The sequence below is a fragment of the Pristis pectinata genome, chromosome 8 (assembly GCF_009764475.1).
Source record: "Pristis pectinata isolate sPriPec2 chromosome 8, sPriPec2.1.pri, whole genome shotgun sequence".
Classification (NCBI taxonomy): Eukaryota; Metazoa; Chordata; class Chondrichthyes; order Rhinopristiformes; family Pristidae; genus Pristis; species Pristis pectinata.
The window spans coordinates 76,971,828-76,991,733 of record NC_067412.1 but is presented as its reverse complement, the minus strand read 5'-3'; the positions used below and the strand labels follow the sequence as shown (position 1 = coordinate 76,991,733).

At 42.9% G+C, this 19,906-nt stretch overlaps 1 protein-coding gene across 1 annotated transcript in view; it reads right to left on the bottom strand.

Annotated features, from left to right (window-relative positions):
- Positions 1–9,626, bottom strand: part of LOC127573706 (ubiquitin-like protein 3) — a 30,519-nt gene extending 20,893 nt beyond the window's left edge. The window contains exon 1 of the mRNA XM_052022145.1: positions 8,954–9,626. Within this exon, the coding sequence (XP_051878105.1) occupies positions 8,954–8,977 (24 nt within the window). The 5' untranslated portion in view covers positions 8,978–9,626. The remainder of the gene's footprint in view (positions 1–8,953) is intronic.
- Positions 9,627–19,906: the final 10,280 nt, after the last annotated feature.

The window sequence follows — 19,906 nt, the reverse complement described above, 5'->3', positions numbered from 1 at the left end:
CCTCCAAAACATACCTTTGCACATTGCAGCCAAAGTTCTATTTTAACTTCATCAGTCAACAGGACATGTTTCCAAAATGCATCAGGCTTGTTTAGATGTTCCTTTGCAAACTTCTCACACTGAATTTTGTGGTGAGGACACAGGAAAGTTTGGAAAAAAAGGGTGCAGAATTTCATCAAAAGAACACCTCTCCAACTGCTAGGCACAGGGATGGATCGATCATGCTTTGGGCTTGTGTTGCAGCCAGTGGCACAGGGAACATTTGACTGGTAGAGGGAAGAATGAATTCAATTAAATACCAGCAAATTCTGGAAGCAAACATCACACTGCCCGTAAAAAAGCTGAAGGTGAAAAGAGGATGGCTTCTACAAGAGGACAATGATCCTAAACACACCCCAAGATCCACAGTGGACTACCTCAAGAGGAACAAGCTAAAGGTTTTGCCATGGCCCTTACAGTCCCCAGACCTAAACATCATCGAAAATCTGTAGATAGACCTCAAAAGAGCAGTGCATGCATGACGGCCCAAGAATCTCACAGAACTAGAAGCCTTTTGCAAGGAAGGGTGAAAATCCCCCAAACAAGAATTGAAAGGCCCTTAGCTGGCTACAGAAAGCACTTATAAGCTGCAATACTTGCCAAAGGGGGTGTTACTAAGTACTGACCATGCAGGGTGCCCAAACTTTTGTTTTGGGCCTTTTTCCTGTTATTTTGAAATTGTAAGAGATGGAATAAAAAAGTAACCTTGCTCAAGATATTAAAGAAATGTGTCATCTTTAACTTTATGCCTTTTGGAAATCAGATCATCTTTTACTCACTTAGCTATTCACAGCAACAGAAATTTTGACTGGGGTGCCCAAACTTTCGCATGCCACTGTATTTTAAAAAGGTGCACTGCATGCCATATACATTTCCATATGACAAAAGCAGCAACCATCCAGCCCATCAATTTTATGCTGGCTCTCAGAACAACCCCACTCTCCTACTTATTTCCCTAGAAGGCATGGCCATTAACACCACCAAATTTTGCCATGAGCTACCTACACAGGAGCAATTCACAGTAAGCAATTAGCCCAAGAACCAGCATGTCTTTGGGATGGGAATGCATATCTAAGCTATGGGGTACAGGGTGACCATACAAACTCCATAGAGGCAGCAAAGAACAGAACTAAACAAGCCACAGGAATTGCAAAACAGCAGCAATACTTGCAGCACTGGCCACCCTCTGTCATTTGAAGGAAAGAAAAATACCTTACTGTCAGTTCAATTTTTTGTTTAGAATTTCCCTGTACTACTCTCAAATTTAATTTCAACATGGAATGCCAATTTTAAGGATATGGAGGAAAAGGTAAAGGTAATCTCCATACTAGCTTTTAAAGTTGAACTGCCCAATTTATCTAGGAGAAATTAGGTGGCATGGTAGTGTAGCGGTTAGCGCGACGCTATTACAGCGCCAGCGATCAGGGTTTGATTCCCTTGTCTGTAAGGAGTTTGTACATGCTCCCTCATCTGCGTGGGTTTCCTCTGGGTGCTCCGGTTTCCTCCCACATGCTAAAGACGTACAGGTAGGTTAATATGGGTGGCATGGACTCGTTGGGCCAGAAAGGCCTGTTACCACGCTGTAAATAAAAAAAAATTAAAAATTTCTTGATTCCAGGAATCAGGTTATAGCTCTTCTAGGCACCATCTTCTAACAATTACTCAGCAGACTAAAATGGACATGTAAAAGGTAGTCTAACCAGATTGCCAGGTTTAGATCGTTTCTCCTGACATCCTGCATTACTGATGATAAGAACTATACAGAGCTGCATAGCATACCATGCATTGTGGGACCTTCAGCAACATCTTTGGTGAATAGTAGTATGGGAGTACTTGTACCATTTATTTTTCTCCCCCTTTCTGGCAGGTAGCAGTTTATATATTCTGCAGTAAATCAGAAAAGTGATTTGGAATTTTTGATAGCTTATGAAAAGAAATGCATACCAAGCAAAAAAGATTGATGAATTGGCTGTAAACAATCATACTTCAACTGTACTTTAGATTAAGAGTCATTTTGTTGACTTCATGGCTGATACAACACCTCAAATGAACAGTTGCATCACTTAGGACTTCTTATTCCCATTAATTTCCAACATTGCTATTGGATTATATTTAATAATGAATACAATTCTAACCAAGCATCATCCAATGTAATGAAAAATAATCACATGGCATTCAGGTAGATAAAATTCTAGAATAGTGAAATTTGACTGGTTGCATCCAGGTGCATTAAGATAGAAATACTCATCTCTCTTTGATGTTTTGCCTTCCAGGCTTTAGAAAAGCTAATTTACACAAGCTTAAGTGGCTCCTTGATCTTGTATTTCAACAACACAATCTCCGATACTTTTGAAATAAGAACAAAACAGGATAAGGAAATATTGTTATCATTCTTAAAGTGCAGAAGCAAACAATTTCAAAAGAATTTTTTTTCCAACACTATTTTTGCTGTTAGTTTGAACATTGTGTGGTTCTGCAACTCCTTCCTGCTAATTACTTCTCGTAAGTGTGCAAACATTGTACAGCAAATTGCACAAGCACTTCAAATTCCTTTTGTGAAATGTTGTTCTGCACAGCAGTGCTTTGAAGTACAATGAATACAGAATACAAGGGAACTCCAACCATCTTAATCCCAAATATTAGTACTCCTAAGAACTTCTCAAAAAAATAGAACTCAAAGCCAGTGTTTAATTAAGCAGAAACTAATTCCAGAACAAAGTTTCAAAAATATGCCGCTGGATTTCATGTAGTTAACTCAAAAGTCAAAATCAAGCAAAACTGAACACCTTTTGTTGAGAAGAATCTCTTTCTGCTTCCCTTAAGAGGTAACATTCAAAGCTGTGAGCCATAAATTGCATTTTCCCTCTTCTTATGTAACACTAATATGTGGTGTCAATGTTGACATGGTAGAGCTATTGTTGTAATTGGTCAGCTTGGAGTTCATAACCTTACAAGATTTGATGCCTTCTTCTATCTGCAACTTAGACTAATTTATGCAATTACATCTGGTGGAATCACCAGACCTTAGAATGCTTTGGTCACACAACTACCCATTCTCTCAAAGTGTTGCCATGATGCATAGAATACAAGGGACCAAACACTATGACTTTAAAAAGGTTCCATTGATAATTCAATGTCTCACAAAGCCAAGCAATCCATATTTTTTTGCAGCCCATCCGCATCCTCCACACAACAAGCTTTATGTTGCCACTAATTTAGTTCCCTCACCCTCTTTTCCTTAGGTAGTCCCTAGGGATCAAGGGAGATTTGCTTCCAGTCCAGTTTTGTAAATCCTGGAGTGGCTAATGACTCTTCCGTGGTTGAGGGCAAATGACAGCTAACAGAACAAGCAACTGGGTAGTTCATGAGGCGTTACACTCCTTCCACCACTTACACAGGCCTTTTGAGTGCTCCTGATGACCAAGGTTCTCAGTATCCCACCCTGAAAGCTCCTTCTCCACTTTGAGAGGTCATGGACCAGGAGCTAGCTGAGGAGATGTTGCACTAAGCTTTGATAACATCCTCAAATCTTTTTTCCTCTGGCCAGCTGGACATCTCCTTTTATGACAGAGCTCTGAATAAGAGTATGTTTTAACATTCTGCTACTGGTCATTTGAGCAACGTGGCTAGCCCAATAGCGCCAACAGAAAAACCTGGACCTTAACACTGGGGATGTTGACCAGGAGAGAGGATACTGACATTGGTTTGCTTATTCTTCCAGAGAACTAGGAAGATTTTGGAGAGCTTTTAATAGTACGCTTCCAGTGTCTTGAGATGCTTGCTGTAGGTAAACCAGATCTCAGAAACAGAAGGCAAAGACCACAGGTTTTGTGCCAGCTAGAGACAGGTGTTGAGGAAAAAAGTTGGGGATAATCTTTCATTGCAATGTTGCACCTCTCCTCCAAAGAGATACTTTCCATGGGTGTACAGATAATCTTCAGAACGAATGGGAAACTGTTTAACCCATAGCAACTACATTCCAGAACTAAAAATGTCACCCACAAGCTGGAAAAAAATCCATAGCCTTGGGACAGATCCTTGGGTTTAGGACGATTCGCTTCCACTCCAATTCTGTGGGTTTTAAGCTAACTGATAAGCCCAATGTGGGGCAGGAGATGTTGAACAAGGCCAATATTTGGGTAATTGGGAAAGAGGTGTGCTCCTTTGGCATTCATGCTGCACTTCCATGCTCCTAATGAATGGATATGGATATTCTCAGTGCTATCCCAAAAGCTCTTCCTCAATGTTGTCATGGGTCAGTGGGGATGTCACACTCCTCTTCCTGCCTTGCCTTCTCTTCTCCCACACCCACCCCCACCCCAGGCATCCTTGAATCTCTTCCTGATCTCTTGCCATGGAAGCTCAGAGTAGAGAACATGTTTTGGGAGCACATCTGACATTTGAGAGCATGTCTCATCAGAACCAATAACATACTCAATGCTGGAAAGGGGGTGGTGTACATGCACCTGTCTACATCAATGGTGCTGAGGTCAAGAGGGTTGAGAGCTTCAAGTTCCTGGGAGTGAACATCACCAACAGCCTGTCCTGGTCAAATCACATAGATGCTATGGCCAAGAAAGCGCACTAGCACGTCCACTTCCTCAGGAGGCGAAAGAAATTTGGTATGTTCCCTATGACACTCACCAACTTTTAACAACGCACCACAGAAAGCATCCTTTCTGGATGCATCATAGCTTGATATGGCAACAGCTCTGCCCAGGACCACAAGAAACTGCTGAGAGTAGTGGACACAGCCCAGCGCATCACGGAAACCAGCCTCCCCTCCATGGACTATCTATACCTCTCACTGCCTTGGTGAAGCAGCCAGCATAATCAAAGACACCACCCACCCGGGTCATTCTCTCCTATCCCATCAGACAGAAGATACAGGAACCTGAGGGCACATACCACCAGGCTCAAGGACAGCTTCTATCCCACTGTGATAAGACTACTGAACTGTTCCTTTATATGTTGAGATGGACTCTGACCTCACGATCTACCTTGTTGTGACCTTGCACCTTATTGTCTACTTGCACTGCACCTCCTCTGTAGCTGTGAGACTGAACTGTTATTGTTTTTACCTGTACTACATCAATGCACTCTGTACTAACTCAATGTAACTGCACCGTGTAATGAATTGATCTGTACAATCGGTATGCACAACAAGATTTTCACTGTACCTCGGTACAAGTGACAATAATAAACCAATGACAATGGTTCAGTGAACTGAGGAATTTTGCAGATAGCATTGGATGTTTCAAGATACCTTTTTTTGGTATTCCATATCTCAGAACTGTACAGGAGGGCAAGGATTCCTGCTGTCTGGAAGACCTTTGGCTTTGTGCTGGGTTTGAGAGCTTGATCTTCAAAACACTTTTTGTTGGACAGCCAAAGGCTGTGCTGACACACTGAAGTTGGTGGCAAATTTCATCTTCACTCAAATGTGGCTCCAGAGATGTGGAAAGTGGTCCATGTTTTCAATAGTCTCATCATAGACCTTTGCCAACAGGGATACTGTTGTGCAGCAGGGGTTGGGTTGGTAGAGGACCTTTGTTTTGTTTATTTATGAAAGCCCCATTATCACACATCTCAATGAACGAGGAAAATGACTTGGAGCTTAGCTTCTGAACGTATGCACATACAAGCACTGTATGCATACTGCACTTCATTAGCAGAGTTTGGAATGAAGTTAGTTCAGGAAGGAGGGGACTTGGATTCAGCAGTTTCACCGTTAATTCTGTAGATTAGTTCCATTCCAGCAGGAAACTTGGAGGTAAAGTACAAGAATATAGTGATTAAGATAGAAATCTAGTGATAAGGCAACCTTGCCTGACCACAGCCTTCACTGAAAGGGTCTGTTGCGGTCCCATTGATTGGGATTACAGCTTGTATGCCATCATGCTGTAAAGAATGTCAGATTTGTCTCCAGTTGCCCAAGTTCGAGAAGGATACACCAATTTCTCCAAATCAACGGCAAAAGTCAGCCATGTATAGGGCTTTCTGCATTTCTGAGTTGTTGTGTCATGGAGATCGTGGCCAGGAACTTCAAGTTGGATAGAAATGACTGATTCAGCAGCCACTGGGAAAAAGGCAATTTAGGACCTTCCAAAAAATCCCCCTCAAGCAGGCAGCGGGGAGAATTTCCCCACTGCAATTGTATTTGGCACCTCTCAAGTATAGTCACAATTGCAGCCGCCCCAAAATTCCAGGTACTTTCTCCCCTTCCCAGGAAGGAAGGGGAAACCATGAATGTACGGCTTAAGTTCTTCTCTGTCATGTTATAGAACTTCAGCAGGGATAGCATCTGCTCTCAGGTCTTGTTTTTCAGTTGACATATGGCATAGAAACATCATGCCTGGAATACCCTCCTCTATGATATCCAATTATGTAGTTTGCCAACATATATTGTTCCGATTCCTAAACCTGGGTGTTGCAGAATTACCATCCAGTGTGGATCACTGCACTCAGAAGGGTGAAGATTGGAAGAGAAGCTACTACTGTACTGCATGAAGTTTGAAAAATATACAGAACTGTTTTAAAATGGTAAAATTGTGGAATTACCACGATTGTTTAGTTCCTTAATGCATAACAGAGGTAACCATCCTACTTCAAATAATTACTCCAATTCTAGAAACCTCTCCTCCACAACTTATCAGAAATACAACAGATGTGGTGTAGCAAAAAGTTCTCTCTCCATAGTCAGTCTACTATTTATGTATTCTGGGCCACCATGGTTTGATTTTAAATACAACAGATCAGAATACAAATTCTCCCCTGCACACTCCAAACACTGACTCCAAAGATCTCACCAGATTACAAGGAAATTGAACACTTTTGTAATTTACAAATTAAAATTATATACTGACTGGTATGCAAAAGTAGAAAACTAACTGAATGTTAGACGCAGTAATTGAACCAAGGTACCCATTCAGCCCACATTGCCCATTCTCACCAGTGAGCACCTTCTGTATTAATCCAAATCGCCTATCACTTGGTCCATACCCCTTCACAGCCAAGCAATTCAAGTGCTCATCTAGACACAAATGTTGTAGTGACCCAGCTTCAACCACACTCTCGGGCAATGCATTCCAGGTATTTACTACTCTGGGTGAAAGTGACCTTCCCCCCCCCCTCCCCCCACCGCCCAATGTTCCCCCGAATCTCTTCCCCCTTCCTTTAAACCCATGTCCTCTGGTTTTAACTACTGCTGATATGGGGAAAAGTTCCCTGTGGTCTACCTCATCTATACCCTTCATAATTTTATACACCTCAATCATGCTCCCTCCAACTTCTTCCACTCCAGGAAGAAAGACCTAGCTTCTCCTCATAACTGAACTGCTCCATCCCAGGCAACATCCTGCTGAACCTCCTATGCACCCTCTGCAGCACCATCACATCCTTGACCAGAACTCTTCAGCTGAGGTTTGACAAACATTATGTATTCTGCCAACAAGTTCACCATTCATTGCTGTCCTTGCCCAATTTGTTATTACTCTCCTCCTTAGGGAAGAGAAAAATATACTTTGTAATATGGCTTTTGCTAATCTCCAAAGGGTCCATCAAGATAAACATCATTGCCTCATCCCAAGTAACTACCCAACATCTTCCCATTTTTATCTTTTCTGCTTTGCATATTTATCAGGACATAACCTATAAATCCTACTTCCTTAATCAACCATTGTTCCCAAAGGTAAAATTCTTCACCACTTGTATTTGTGCAGAAAATTTGTTCACTGTGAATAAGCCCTTTGCCACTGATGATCTCATTGCTATATTGACATCCTGTCTTTGACCACTGTTTTGCACCTTCTACTTAGGCAGTTTCTGCCCCCTTTTAAACCCATCATAACTTTTTCAACCCACTACACAAAATAAACTTTTCCTTCAGATCTTTTTATTTTCTTCCAGATCTATTCTACATCAACCCTCCACCCTACTTACTGCTGCCAGAATGCTTATTTGACATTCAGTCTCATTATTTTACATTTTCTTAAGGCACAGGAGACAGCCATTCTGCTCAAGTCTGTAGGAACTCAGCAGGTCAGGCAGCATCTATGGAGGGAAATAAACAGTTGATGTTTCAGGTCAAAACCCTTCATCAGGACCAAGAGGAGGAAAACTTCTTCAGAGTAGGCATAGCTTGGAAACTGGTCCTGATGAAGGGTCTTGACCCAAAACATCAACTGTTTATTCCCCTCCATAGATGATGCCTGACCTGCTGAGTTCCTCCAGCATTTTGTATGTGTGTTGCTCCAGATTCCAGCATCTGCAAAATCTCACATTTGCTCAAATCTGTACTAGCTCTCAAAGCAATCAATCCCACTCCTCCATTTATTTCCCTCCCCCACTCCCCCTCCCCTCCATTTATTTCTCTCTGCCAATCCCCCCTCCCCAATTTTCACACATACCAATTAGCACCACTGATTTTCTTACCACCCACTTAAAACAATGGGCAATTTACAGGAGCCAATTAGCCTAATAAGCTGCACCTCTGAGAAGCAAGAGGAAACCCATGAACCCAATAGAACAAACAGATTCACTGGGAGAACGTGCAAACTCCACATAGATTGCACTCAAGGTCAGGATCAAATCCAGGTCACTGCAGCTGTAAAACAGCAACGCTAACTCAGTGCAATTTCCAAATTTCAGTTAAACACCAGGACGACGGATGTATTCTTTCTGGTTTCAGTTACAAACAGAACAACCTTATTTTGTTCTCTTCAAACATTCTCACTAGCTAAGCCAGAGAGAGTACAGTCCTAAACACAGTCCTCTTTCACAGCTATGGAATAATTTCAAAGTAACACAAATTCAATTAACCACCACCAACACACGCCCAAAAAAAATGGGGGTTATCAAGCCGGTGAAAATAAAACTGCCAAATTAGCCAACCAAATTAAAATCAGAAACATACCTTATCGATGGGTGCAGATGACATCGTGCAGGAGATGTTTTTAAACAAAAATGCTGCAACCAATATAGATTGGAGACGAAGGCCAAGGAGGGGGTTGACTGCGACGTTAGAGACCGGGTGGGGGTGTGGAGGGAAGGATGGGAGACAAGTCTCGGACCCGAATTCGATCTGCAAAGGCCCTTGGTTTTGAATAAAGGAACCGACTCAGCAGTCTGGAAGGCTCTGACGGCAGACGCTCACACTGAAGGCAGGCTTATGAGCAGGTGTTCTGCACTGACGTTGGAAACACAGCCAACACCAGATCTTAATCGGCCGTGTTTCGTTTCCTACAAAAGCGCTTGCAGTGGTTATGGAATGTAGCTTAACCTGAAATAAAATTCCCGAGATTCAGCAAGTCCCTGTCCTGTCCAGCGCCTGACTGGGAGAAACCCGGTCCCTGCCCCCCGCCCCAAGCACCGCCTGGGTGATTCCTTCCCTCTCAGCAGGCCCTGCTCATCCTGACTGCAAACCCTGTCAACAAGAGGCTGCTCTCCCATACAACTAACTCTAACCAAAGGCTGCGGAACCTCCTAAGGAGCAAACTACGTATTCGCCCTCCCAATCACTTCTACTTCACCCATTGCCTTCCCGTTCTGTTTATAGCCGGAGCCGGCTACCCAGCGACATGGCGGCTGCCGACCCCGGAAACGGCGGCGTCATTTCTGGTCATGCCCGCACGATTACTGGGGAATGTAGTTTTATCCGGTGCACTGCAGAGGGACTGAGTGATAACGTTGCTATCTTCGTGAAGGTAACATCTGCACGTCGGGGGTACAGTTGCGTGACTTGCCACAGGAACACTGCAGATGTTGAAAACCAGAAATAAACGTAGAAATTGCTGAACCTACTCAGCATGTAAGGCAACATTCGTGAAGAGAGAAACATAGTTAAGGTTTAAGGTCAATAACCTTTCATATGTACGGCCAAGCTCTGGTCAGGAAGGTGATAACAATGTTATGGTCAATTCCTTTGTTCCTGAGATAATACAGCTATTTGTTGTTCACCCAACAAGGATTCAAATAAGCACTCACCTACTATCTACTAACCAATAATAATGTCTCGTGGTAGCGCTTTTAGACTTAGTTGGCTCCAAAATGATATTATAGGATTAGAAGCAAGTTTGCTATGATATTCTGATAAAATAGACCGGATATGCTTGTGAAAGAGAAACAAAGGACTGAAGATGCTGGAATCTAGAGAAAAAACCTTTTCATGTTAAGGGAGGGGCAGGTGAATCTCTGTCTCACCTGAAAGAACTGTTTCAACCATAGAACCATAGAACCATACAGCACAAAACAGACCCTTCGGCCCACCATGTTGTGCCGTCCATCAAACCACCCTCACACTACCTAACCCCTTCCTCCCGCATATCCCCCCATCCCACACTCCTCCATATGCCTATCCAACAAGCTCTTGAACCTGTTCAATGTATCTGCCTCCACCACCACCCCAGGCAGTGCATTCCATGCACCAACCACTCTCTGGGTGAAAAACCTCCCCCGACATCTCCCCTGAACCTCCCACCCATAAGCTTAAAGCCATGACCTCTCATCTTGAGCATTGGTGCCCTGGGAAGGAGGCGCTGACTGTCTACTCTATCTATTCCTCTCAGTATTTTATATACCTCTATCATGTCTCCTCTCATCCTCCTCCTTTCCAGTGAATAAAGCCCTAGCACCTTAAGCCTCTCCTCATATTCAATACTCTCCAATCCAGGCAGCATCCTGGTAAATCTCTTCTGCACCCTCTCCAACGCCTCCACATCCTTCCTATAATGAGGCGACCAGAACTGAACACAGTACTCTAAGTGTGGCCTAACTAGAGTTTTGTAAAGCTGCATCATCACCTCGCGGCTCTTAAACTCAATCCCGCGATTTATGAAAGCCAACATCCCATTGGCCTTCTTAACTGCTCTTTCCACCTGTGAGGCAACTTTCAATGAACTGTGAATATGAACCCCCAGATCCCTCTGCTCCTCTACACTGCCAAGTACCTTGCCATTCACCCAGTACTCTGCCCTGGAGTTTGTCCTTCCAAAGTGTACCACCTCACACTTCTCCGGATTGAACTCCATCTGCCACTTGTCAGCCCAGCTCTGCATCCTATCAATATCCCTCTGTAAGCTCCAACAGCCCTCCACACTATCCACAACACCGCCTATCTTAGTGTCATCTGCAAACTTACTAACCCAGCCCTCCACCCCCTCATCTAAGTCATCTATAAATATCACAAAAAGTAGAGGTCCCAGAACCGATCCCTGTGGGACACCACTAGTCACTGCCTTCCAATCCGAGGGCACTCCTTCCACCACAACCCTCTGCTTTCTACATGCAAGCCAATTCCTAATCCACACAGCCAAGCTTCCTTGGATCCCTTGGCCTCTGACCTTCTGAAGAAGCCTACCATGAGGAACCTTATCAAATGCCTTACTAAAATCCATGTAAACCACATCCACTGCACTGCCCTCATCAATCTTCCTGGTCACCTCCTCAAAGAACTCTATCAGGCTTGTGAGGCAAGATCTTCCCCTCACAAAGCCATGCTGGCTGTCCCTAATCACTCCATGATTCTCAAGGTGTTCATACATCCTATCCCTTAGAATCCTTTCTAACAGCTTACCCACCACAGACGTGAGACTCACCGGTCTATAATTCCCTGGCCTATCCCTATTACCTTTTTTGAACAAGGGGACAACATTCGCAACCCTCCAATCCTCCGGCACCATCCCCGTGGACAACGAGGACTCAAAGATCCTTACCAGCGGTTCAACAATCTCCTCCCTAGCCTCTCGAAGCAGCCTGGGGAAAATCCTGTCAGGCCCCCGAGATTTATCTGTCTTCATATTATTTAACAACTTCAACACATCCTCTCTCTTGATATCTACAACCTCGAGAACATTACCCCTACCAGCACTCCCTTCTGCGTCATCAAGACCCCTCTCCCTGGTGAATACCGAAGGGAAGTACTCATTGAGAACTTCTCCCACTTCCACCGCCTCCAGGCAAATTCTCCCACCTTTGTCCTTAATCAGACCTACCTTTACCCGAGCCATCCTCCTACCCTTCACGTACTTGAAGAAGGCCTTGGGATTTTCCTTAACCCTACTAGCCAAAGCCTTTTCATGTCCCCTTCTAGCTCTCCTCAGCCCTTTCTTAAGTTCCTTCCTTGCTACCCTATATTCCTCACGGGCCCTGTCTGAACCTTGCTGCTTATACCTCACGTATGCTACCTTCTTCTCCCTAACAAGTCGTTCCACCTCTCTCGTCACCCACGGTTCCTTCACCCTGCCATTCCTTCTCTGCCTCACCGGGACATATTTATCCCTAACATCCTGCATAAGATCCCTGAACATTGACCACATCTCCATGGTACATTTTCCTTCAAAAAGGACATCCCACTTTACACTCCCAAGTTCTGTCCTTATAGCCTCGTAGTTCGCCCTTCCCCAATTGAAAAACCTCTTGTCCTCTCTGCACCTGTCCCTGTCCATGACAATTTTAAAGGTTATGGAGCAATGGTCACTGTCCCCCAAATGCTCACCCACCAATAGATCCTTCACCTGTCTCGGTTCATTTCCTAAAACTAGATCTAACATGGCATTCCCTCTAGTCGGCCTGTCAACATACTGCGTCAGGAATCCCTCCTGGACACATTTAACAAATTCCGTCCCATCTAAACCTTTGGCGCTAAGCAGGTTCCAGTCTATATTTGGGAAGTTGAAATCTCCCATTATAACAACCCTGTTATTTCTGCTTCTCTCCAAACACTGCCTGCCAATCTGCTCCTCTATATCTCTACTGCTACCGGGGGGCCTATAGAATACTCCTAGTAGAGTAACTGCTCCTTTCTTGTTCCTTAACTCCACCCATACAGACTCTAGAGATGATCCTTCTACAACATCCATCTTTTCCACAGCCGTAACAGTGTCCCTGACCAGTATCGCCACCCCTCCTCCTCTTCTCCCCCCTTCCCTATCCCTCTTAAAACACCGAAAACCAGGAATATTCAATATCCATTCCTTTCCTGACGTCAGCCACGTCTCAGTAATAGCCACGATATCATAGTCCCCCATACTTATCCAAGCCCTCAGTTCATCCCCCTTATTCCTGACACTTCTTGCATTTAAGTAAACACACTTCAGTCCATCTACCTTACTACTTTTATAGCCTGTATTCTGCTTCTCCTTCCCCAAAGCCTCTCTACCTGTTTGATCTAACTTTTCCCCATTCCCTTCTTCCTCTGACCTACTCCTCCGGTTCCCTTCCCCCTCACAAACTAGTTTAAACCCTCCCGAACCACCCTAGCAAATCTCGCCGCAACGATATTGGCCCCCTTCTGGTTCGGGTGTAACCCGTCCTCTCTGTACAGGTCCCACCTTCCCGAGAAGAGATCCCAATGATCCAGAAATCTAAAACCCTCCCTCCTGCACCAGCTTCTCAGCCACGCATTTATCTGCCACCTCCTCCTATTCCTACCTTCACTATCACGTGGCACTGGCAGCAATCCCGAGATTGCTACCCTTGAGGTCCTGTTCCTCAATTTTCTGCCTAGCTCCCTGAACTCACTCTTCAGGACCTCATCCCCCTTCCTACCTATGTCGTTGGTGCCAATATGGACCACAACTTCTGGCTGCTCTCCCTCCCACTCAAGAATTCTGTGGACCCGATCAGTGACATCCCGGACCCTGGCACCTGGGAGGCAACATACCATCCGGGATTCATGCTCACTGCCACAGAACGTCCTGTCTGTTTCCCTATCGAATCCCCTATCACTGCTGCATGTCTCTTTCCCACCCTTCCCTTCTGAGCAGCAATACCAGTCCCAGTGCCAGAGACCTGGTAACTGCAGCTAGGGCCCTGCAGGTCATCCCCCTCAACAGCTTCCAAGGCAGAAAACTTGTTACTGAGGGGTCCCTGAATGGAGGGGCGGGTGTTGCATTTTTATGTTAAGCGAGGTGCAGGTAAGATTGTTTTGGTATTCTGATAAAATAGACTAGATATGCTTGTATTTGCCAGTTTACTTTATGTCTGAATCATTGGGGGATCTAAGGCACAGATTGAATTGAAATTTTAGCTTCACAAAGCCATGTAAGACAAAGTGTGATAGATATTAACAGATAATATCTCTGTATTGTGGAATGTAGCAACAAGAGGCTGTTTAGTCATTTGAACCTGTTCTGCCATTCTGTTGGTGCATGACTGATTTATACCTCAACTTTAATTACCTACGTTTGCTCCATTTTCATACCCTTATTTAACAAAAATCTTAACAACTTCAAAAAGATTACATGGGTACTTGGAAATCACTAAAGCTTTTGAACCTGATACAAGATCCCTCTTTTCCTTGGACTGTCTACCAGTTGTGAAAGAATATGCACACCTTTATCAGGCCAATCCACTTTGCTGATGCAGATGTCACAACAAATTTATAGATAAGGTAATGCTTTCTGTGTGTTTCACAAATGTGACTTTTTTTAAAATAAAAAGAGCACTGTGAGTCCTTGTTTTAACATTTCCTTGCAACATGGAAAGATCAAAACACAGTAAAACAAAATATTCAGAAATATAAAGATCGGCATCAAAAAAAGATTTGTTATTTTGGGGAAAATTCCTGGTCAAAGCAAAAAAAAATCAAAACAAAGGGGAAAGGGACATTAATAGCTAATAATAAATATGTAGCTCCATAGTGATATTTATATATACATCAACTATAACCTCATATATTTGATCTACCAGGCCACAGTGATCTCTGCCCTCTCATATTCTTCCAAGACGTGGTATACCAACAGCAGCACCACAAGCACTGGAAAGATATTACCAACGCTATCTCTAAAAAAACGCCTTCATATGCATTGCACCAACGTCAATAAACTCTCGCAGTCCAACATTGTTAGGAAGTTAGGAAGAACGTTTAATTCACATACCCAACTTCAGACTCCTAAAACAGATTCTCTGTTCTGAGCTCTGTGCAGACAACCTGGACCCATTACAATTCGCCTATCGCCGAAACAGGTCTACAGCAGATGCCATCTCCCTGGCCCTACACTCAGCTCCGGAGCATCTGGACAGTAAAGACGCCTATGTTAGACTATTGTTTATTGACTATAGCTCTGCCTTCAATACAATAATCCCAAGCAAGCTTGTCACCAAACTCTGAGACCTAGGACTCAACACCTCTCTCTGTAACTGGATCCTTGACTTTCTAACAAACAGACCGCAATCAGTGAGGATAGGCAGCAATACCTCCGGCATGATTATTCTCAACATTGGTGCCCCACAAGATTGCGTCCTCAGCCCTCTACTCTACTCCCTATACACTCATGACTGTGTGGCCAGATTCTGCTCTAACTCCATCTACAAGTTTGCAGATGATACCACTGTTGTAGACCGTATCTCAAACGGCGATGTGTCAGAGTACAGGAAGGGGATAGAGAACTTAGTGGAATGGTGTCATGACAATAACCTTTCCTTCAATGTCAACAAAAGAGCTGGTCATTGACTTCAGGAAAGGGGACGGTGTACATGCACCTGTCTACATCAATGGTACTGAGGTCGAGAGGGTTGAGAGCTTCAAGTTCCTGGGTGTGAACATCACCAACAGCCTGTCCTGGTCAAATCACGTAGATGCCACAGCCAAGAAAGCTCACCAGCACCTCTACTTCCTCAGGAGGCTAAAGAAATTTGGTTTGTCCCCTTTGACTCTCACCGACTTTTACCGATGCACCATACAAAGCATCCTATCTGGATGTACACAGCTTGGTACGGCAACTGCTCTGCCGGGAGTGCAAGAAACTGCAGAGAGTTGTGGACACAGCCCAGCGCATCACAGACACCAGCCTCCCCTCCTTGGACTCTGTCTTTACCTCTCGTTGTCTTGGTAAAGCAGCCAGCATAATCAAAGACCCCACCCACCTGGGACATTCTCTCTTCTCTCCTCTTCCATCAGGTAGAAGATACAGGAGCCTGAGGGCACGTACCACCAGACTTAAGGACAGCTTCTACCCCATTGTGATAAGACTATTGAACGGTTCCTTTATACTATGAGATGGACTATGACCTCACGATCTACCTTGTTGTGACCTTGCACCTTATTGCATTGCACTTTCTCCGTAGCTGTGACACTTTAGTCTGTACTGTTATTGTTTTTACCTGTACTACATCAATGCACTTTGTACTAACTCGATGTAACTGCACTGTAATGAATTGACCTGTACGATCAGTTTGTAAGACAAGCTTTTCACTGTACCTCAGTAAAAGTGACAATAATAAATCAATACCAATGCCAATACCATCAGGAATCTCCTGCCCCATCTGTGGAAGAGTCAATGGTTTACACATTGGCCTCATTAGTCACTTCAGAACCAGAGTGGAAATAAGTCACCCTTGATCCTGTGGGACTGCCAGGATCAAGAGTGATGTATTACCAGATAAAGAGGCTAGATATGCGTATAATAGGATCAATAGTACATTAACCAGTTTCTAAAAAAAATAAAGATATGAATGCAATAGACAGGAAATGACCACCTAGTCTGTCCCATATAGCTATAATGATCAATGCATCATGGTATAGGTGGTTTTAACCCACCCAGTGGAATTATGCTTTCTCAGAGGTGCGGAAGAATACATAAAACCTAAGTCTTGTTTTAAAAAAAAGGACAATTACTCTTCAAGACAAAGTGATTTGATATATAGAGATTCTCTGAAGCCACCAGTTAAAAAGCATTAAAAGACAAGAAGAAAGTAAAACAGCTCAAAATGTAAAGGATTTAAATGGAGTTAGTAGGAGGAACTGCCAGTAAAATGAGAAAAAAACAAATCTGGCCTGAAATTTGCTAAAGAGTGTTTAAACCAGATGACTGCAAATGCAAGTTACATTGAACTTGCAAGAAAAAACACAGGGGCATCACAATCATAGACAAAATTGAAGCAGAAGCCACGGGGAAGAGCATTATTGGCATTATTTCCTAACAGAACAGACAGCTTTAAAAGCAGTTTCTTAATCAGCATTCAGATTTTGAAATCGAGAGGAAACAGATCTGACAGCAATGGCAACAGCATACGCTATAGAAGGAAGTGCAATACAGCACAATTCAAAACTTAATCCATGATTATTCATTTCCCACATTCTGAGTGTAGAATAATCTATAAGATTACAATTATACCTTTATTCAGGAGGTACAATGCTTGAAGGGCTAACTGCCCATTTTGATTTTTCTGAGTTTGATTCTCTCAAAATCAGCAATATCATGGTCTTTTTCTCATCTGTAACCTTCTGAATATCGCAAAACACAGGAAGGGAGGTGAAATTGATGTATACAAGTTCTCCTACATAGAGTCAGGGAATGACTCCATGCTCCTACATACAGCATGGAAACAGACCCTTCAGCCCAACTCATCCATGCTGATGAAGGTGTCTATCTGAGCTAGTCCCATTGTCTGCATTTGACCCATCACCTTCTAAACCTTTCTGTTCCATGTACCTATCCAATTTTCTTTTAAATGTTATAATTGACCCACCTGTACTACTTTGTCTGGCAGCTCATTCCATATACTCACCACCCTCTGTGTGAAAAACCTGTCCTTCAGGTCCTCTTTAAATCTTTTCCCTCTCGCCTTAAACCTGTGCCTTCTAGTTTTAGACTTCCATGACCTGGGAAAAGACTGACTATCCACCTTATCTATGCCCCTCATGATTTTATAAACCTCTGTAAGGTCACCCTTCAGCCTCCTTCACTCCACAGAAAACAGACCCAGCCTATCCAGTTTCTCCCTATAACTCAGGCCCTCCAGTCCCAGCAACATCCTTGTGAATCTTTCCTGCACCATCTAACTTAATCACATCCTTCCTATAGCATGGTGACCAGAACTGCACACAATACTCCAAATGTGTTCTCACCAACGTCTTGTACGGCTGTAACATGATGTCCCAACTCTTGTACTCAATGTCTCGACCGATGAAGGCTTCTCCACCACACTCTCTAATTGTGTCGCCACTTTAAGGGAACTATTCACTTGTACCCCCTAGGTCTCTTTGTTCCACAACACTCCCATGGCCCTACCATTCACTGTGTATCTCCTACCCTGGTTTAACTTTCAAAATGCATCATTTGCAGTGAATATACAATGAGTGCAATGAATAGACAGAACAAGAAGATCCAGTTTAGATTCTCAGTTTTTGATCTGGCATAAGAACACTTCAGCTGACCACTGACAGAATATAATTGGTTGGGATTCACTTCACTAATTGTGATCCTTGCTACAAGATGTGTAAAAATTGCTTTCTAACATGGAGGGAACTGTTTTCATGCTTTATAAATGGCCACTTGTACTGGAGGATATCTTCCCCATTAGTAGTCAGCAACAGAGAACAGAAAGTGTGCTCTGTGGCTGAGAGCAAGGGTCAGTGGAGAAATAGCTAAAAAAAAGCCTTAATTATTAACTGCCTAGAAATTTCAAAGATAGAAACTGAAAAACAGTAATTGTTTTCTTTAGGTATCTAATTTATTAACACAGTTTTTTTTTGTTCAACATTATATTTCAGCTTTGCCTTTTGCATATTAAGCATTAATAAATTTTCATTTACAGCAAACACATCTTACAACTCAAGCAATGATCACCCTGGCCACATTCCTTTCACTATTCTGTTTTCTTCCCAGCTTTGGGTTTGGCTGTGCATCACGCACAATGAAAAGACCTGTCCAGGTTAACAGATGAAGAATGGCTTCTTGAATGTGATATAAGAAAACAAGCAGTAATCCCAAAATGAGTACTTAGGTTAACTCACTCAGCAGCCACTTTCAGTTGAGGTGGAGGAAAGATGCAGCTTTGCAATCCTTCTTGCTGAAAAATGCAGTATTCATTAGCATGACATGCCCACCATCATTACCATCAGACATCTTGAGGCAGGATAATTCATTTATTTGTTTTTTATTGTTACCCAACCAATGAACATTACATTACTATTCAATTTAAGGCATTCAAAACATATCTTCAAAAGTATCTGGATTATATTTCCACTGTTTGACAAGGCAATTTCTCACCTCATTCAATTATTGTGCATAGCATTATTCATTATATGTTATCATTTTATAATATTTTTATCCTGAATATGAACCATTTTAGGAGATTCAAGTAATGAGCTGAACAACATGGTTTTAAAACAATAGCAGCTTACAAAAATATCACAAAAGGATTTTCAGTATACTTCATTTATATAAGTAATATATGATTTGAACAGTAAAAGTGATTGAACAAAGATGATGTGTGCAAAAGTATTGTTCATTCATCACATCTTGGACAGAGGTGTCATTGATTCAACACAGATAAGTAAATCTTTCATTTCATAAGCAATGCTCATTCATTATGCATGCATAATACATCATATTAATCTTTTGATGACACAAGTTTCCATGTGGTAGAACTTTGATTCTCATGTTATTTCATGACATTTGCAAAAATTCTTTTTCCTCTCACTTTCTTTCCCCTTTTCCTGAAGCTGCTGAATGTTTTTGGGTTATGGTTTCGGGGCACCAGCAAGTCATGAGGAAGTCACTCAGGAGGATATTCTTCTTGTATGGTTCAAGACAGCATTCTTGATTTTTAATGTATAGATGACTCGGGCTCAAAGAATTTTGCATCATTTATAAACTCCATACCATCAATTATTTATGCACGTGTTGTCATAACAATAGTGAATCCTGCTTCCATCACAGTTTCTGGCAGAACATTCAAGCCTAGGCTTCAGTTCTCTTCCACCACCCAGCCCCTTCGCCCCTCCTCCCATCACCATCCACTGATTTTTGTTTTAAATTGGGGCAAGCAAAATGAAAAGCTACGAGAGATTATACTGTGACTTTTGCACCGTCCTGTCATTTGCCAGAGGCCTAACACCTCCACTCATACACAGCTGGGAGTT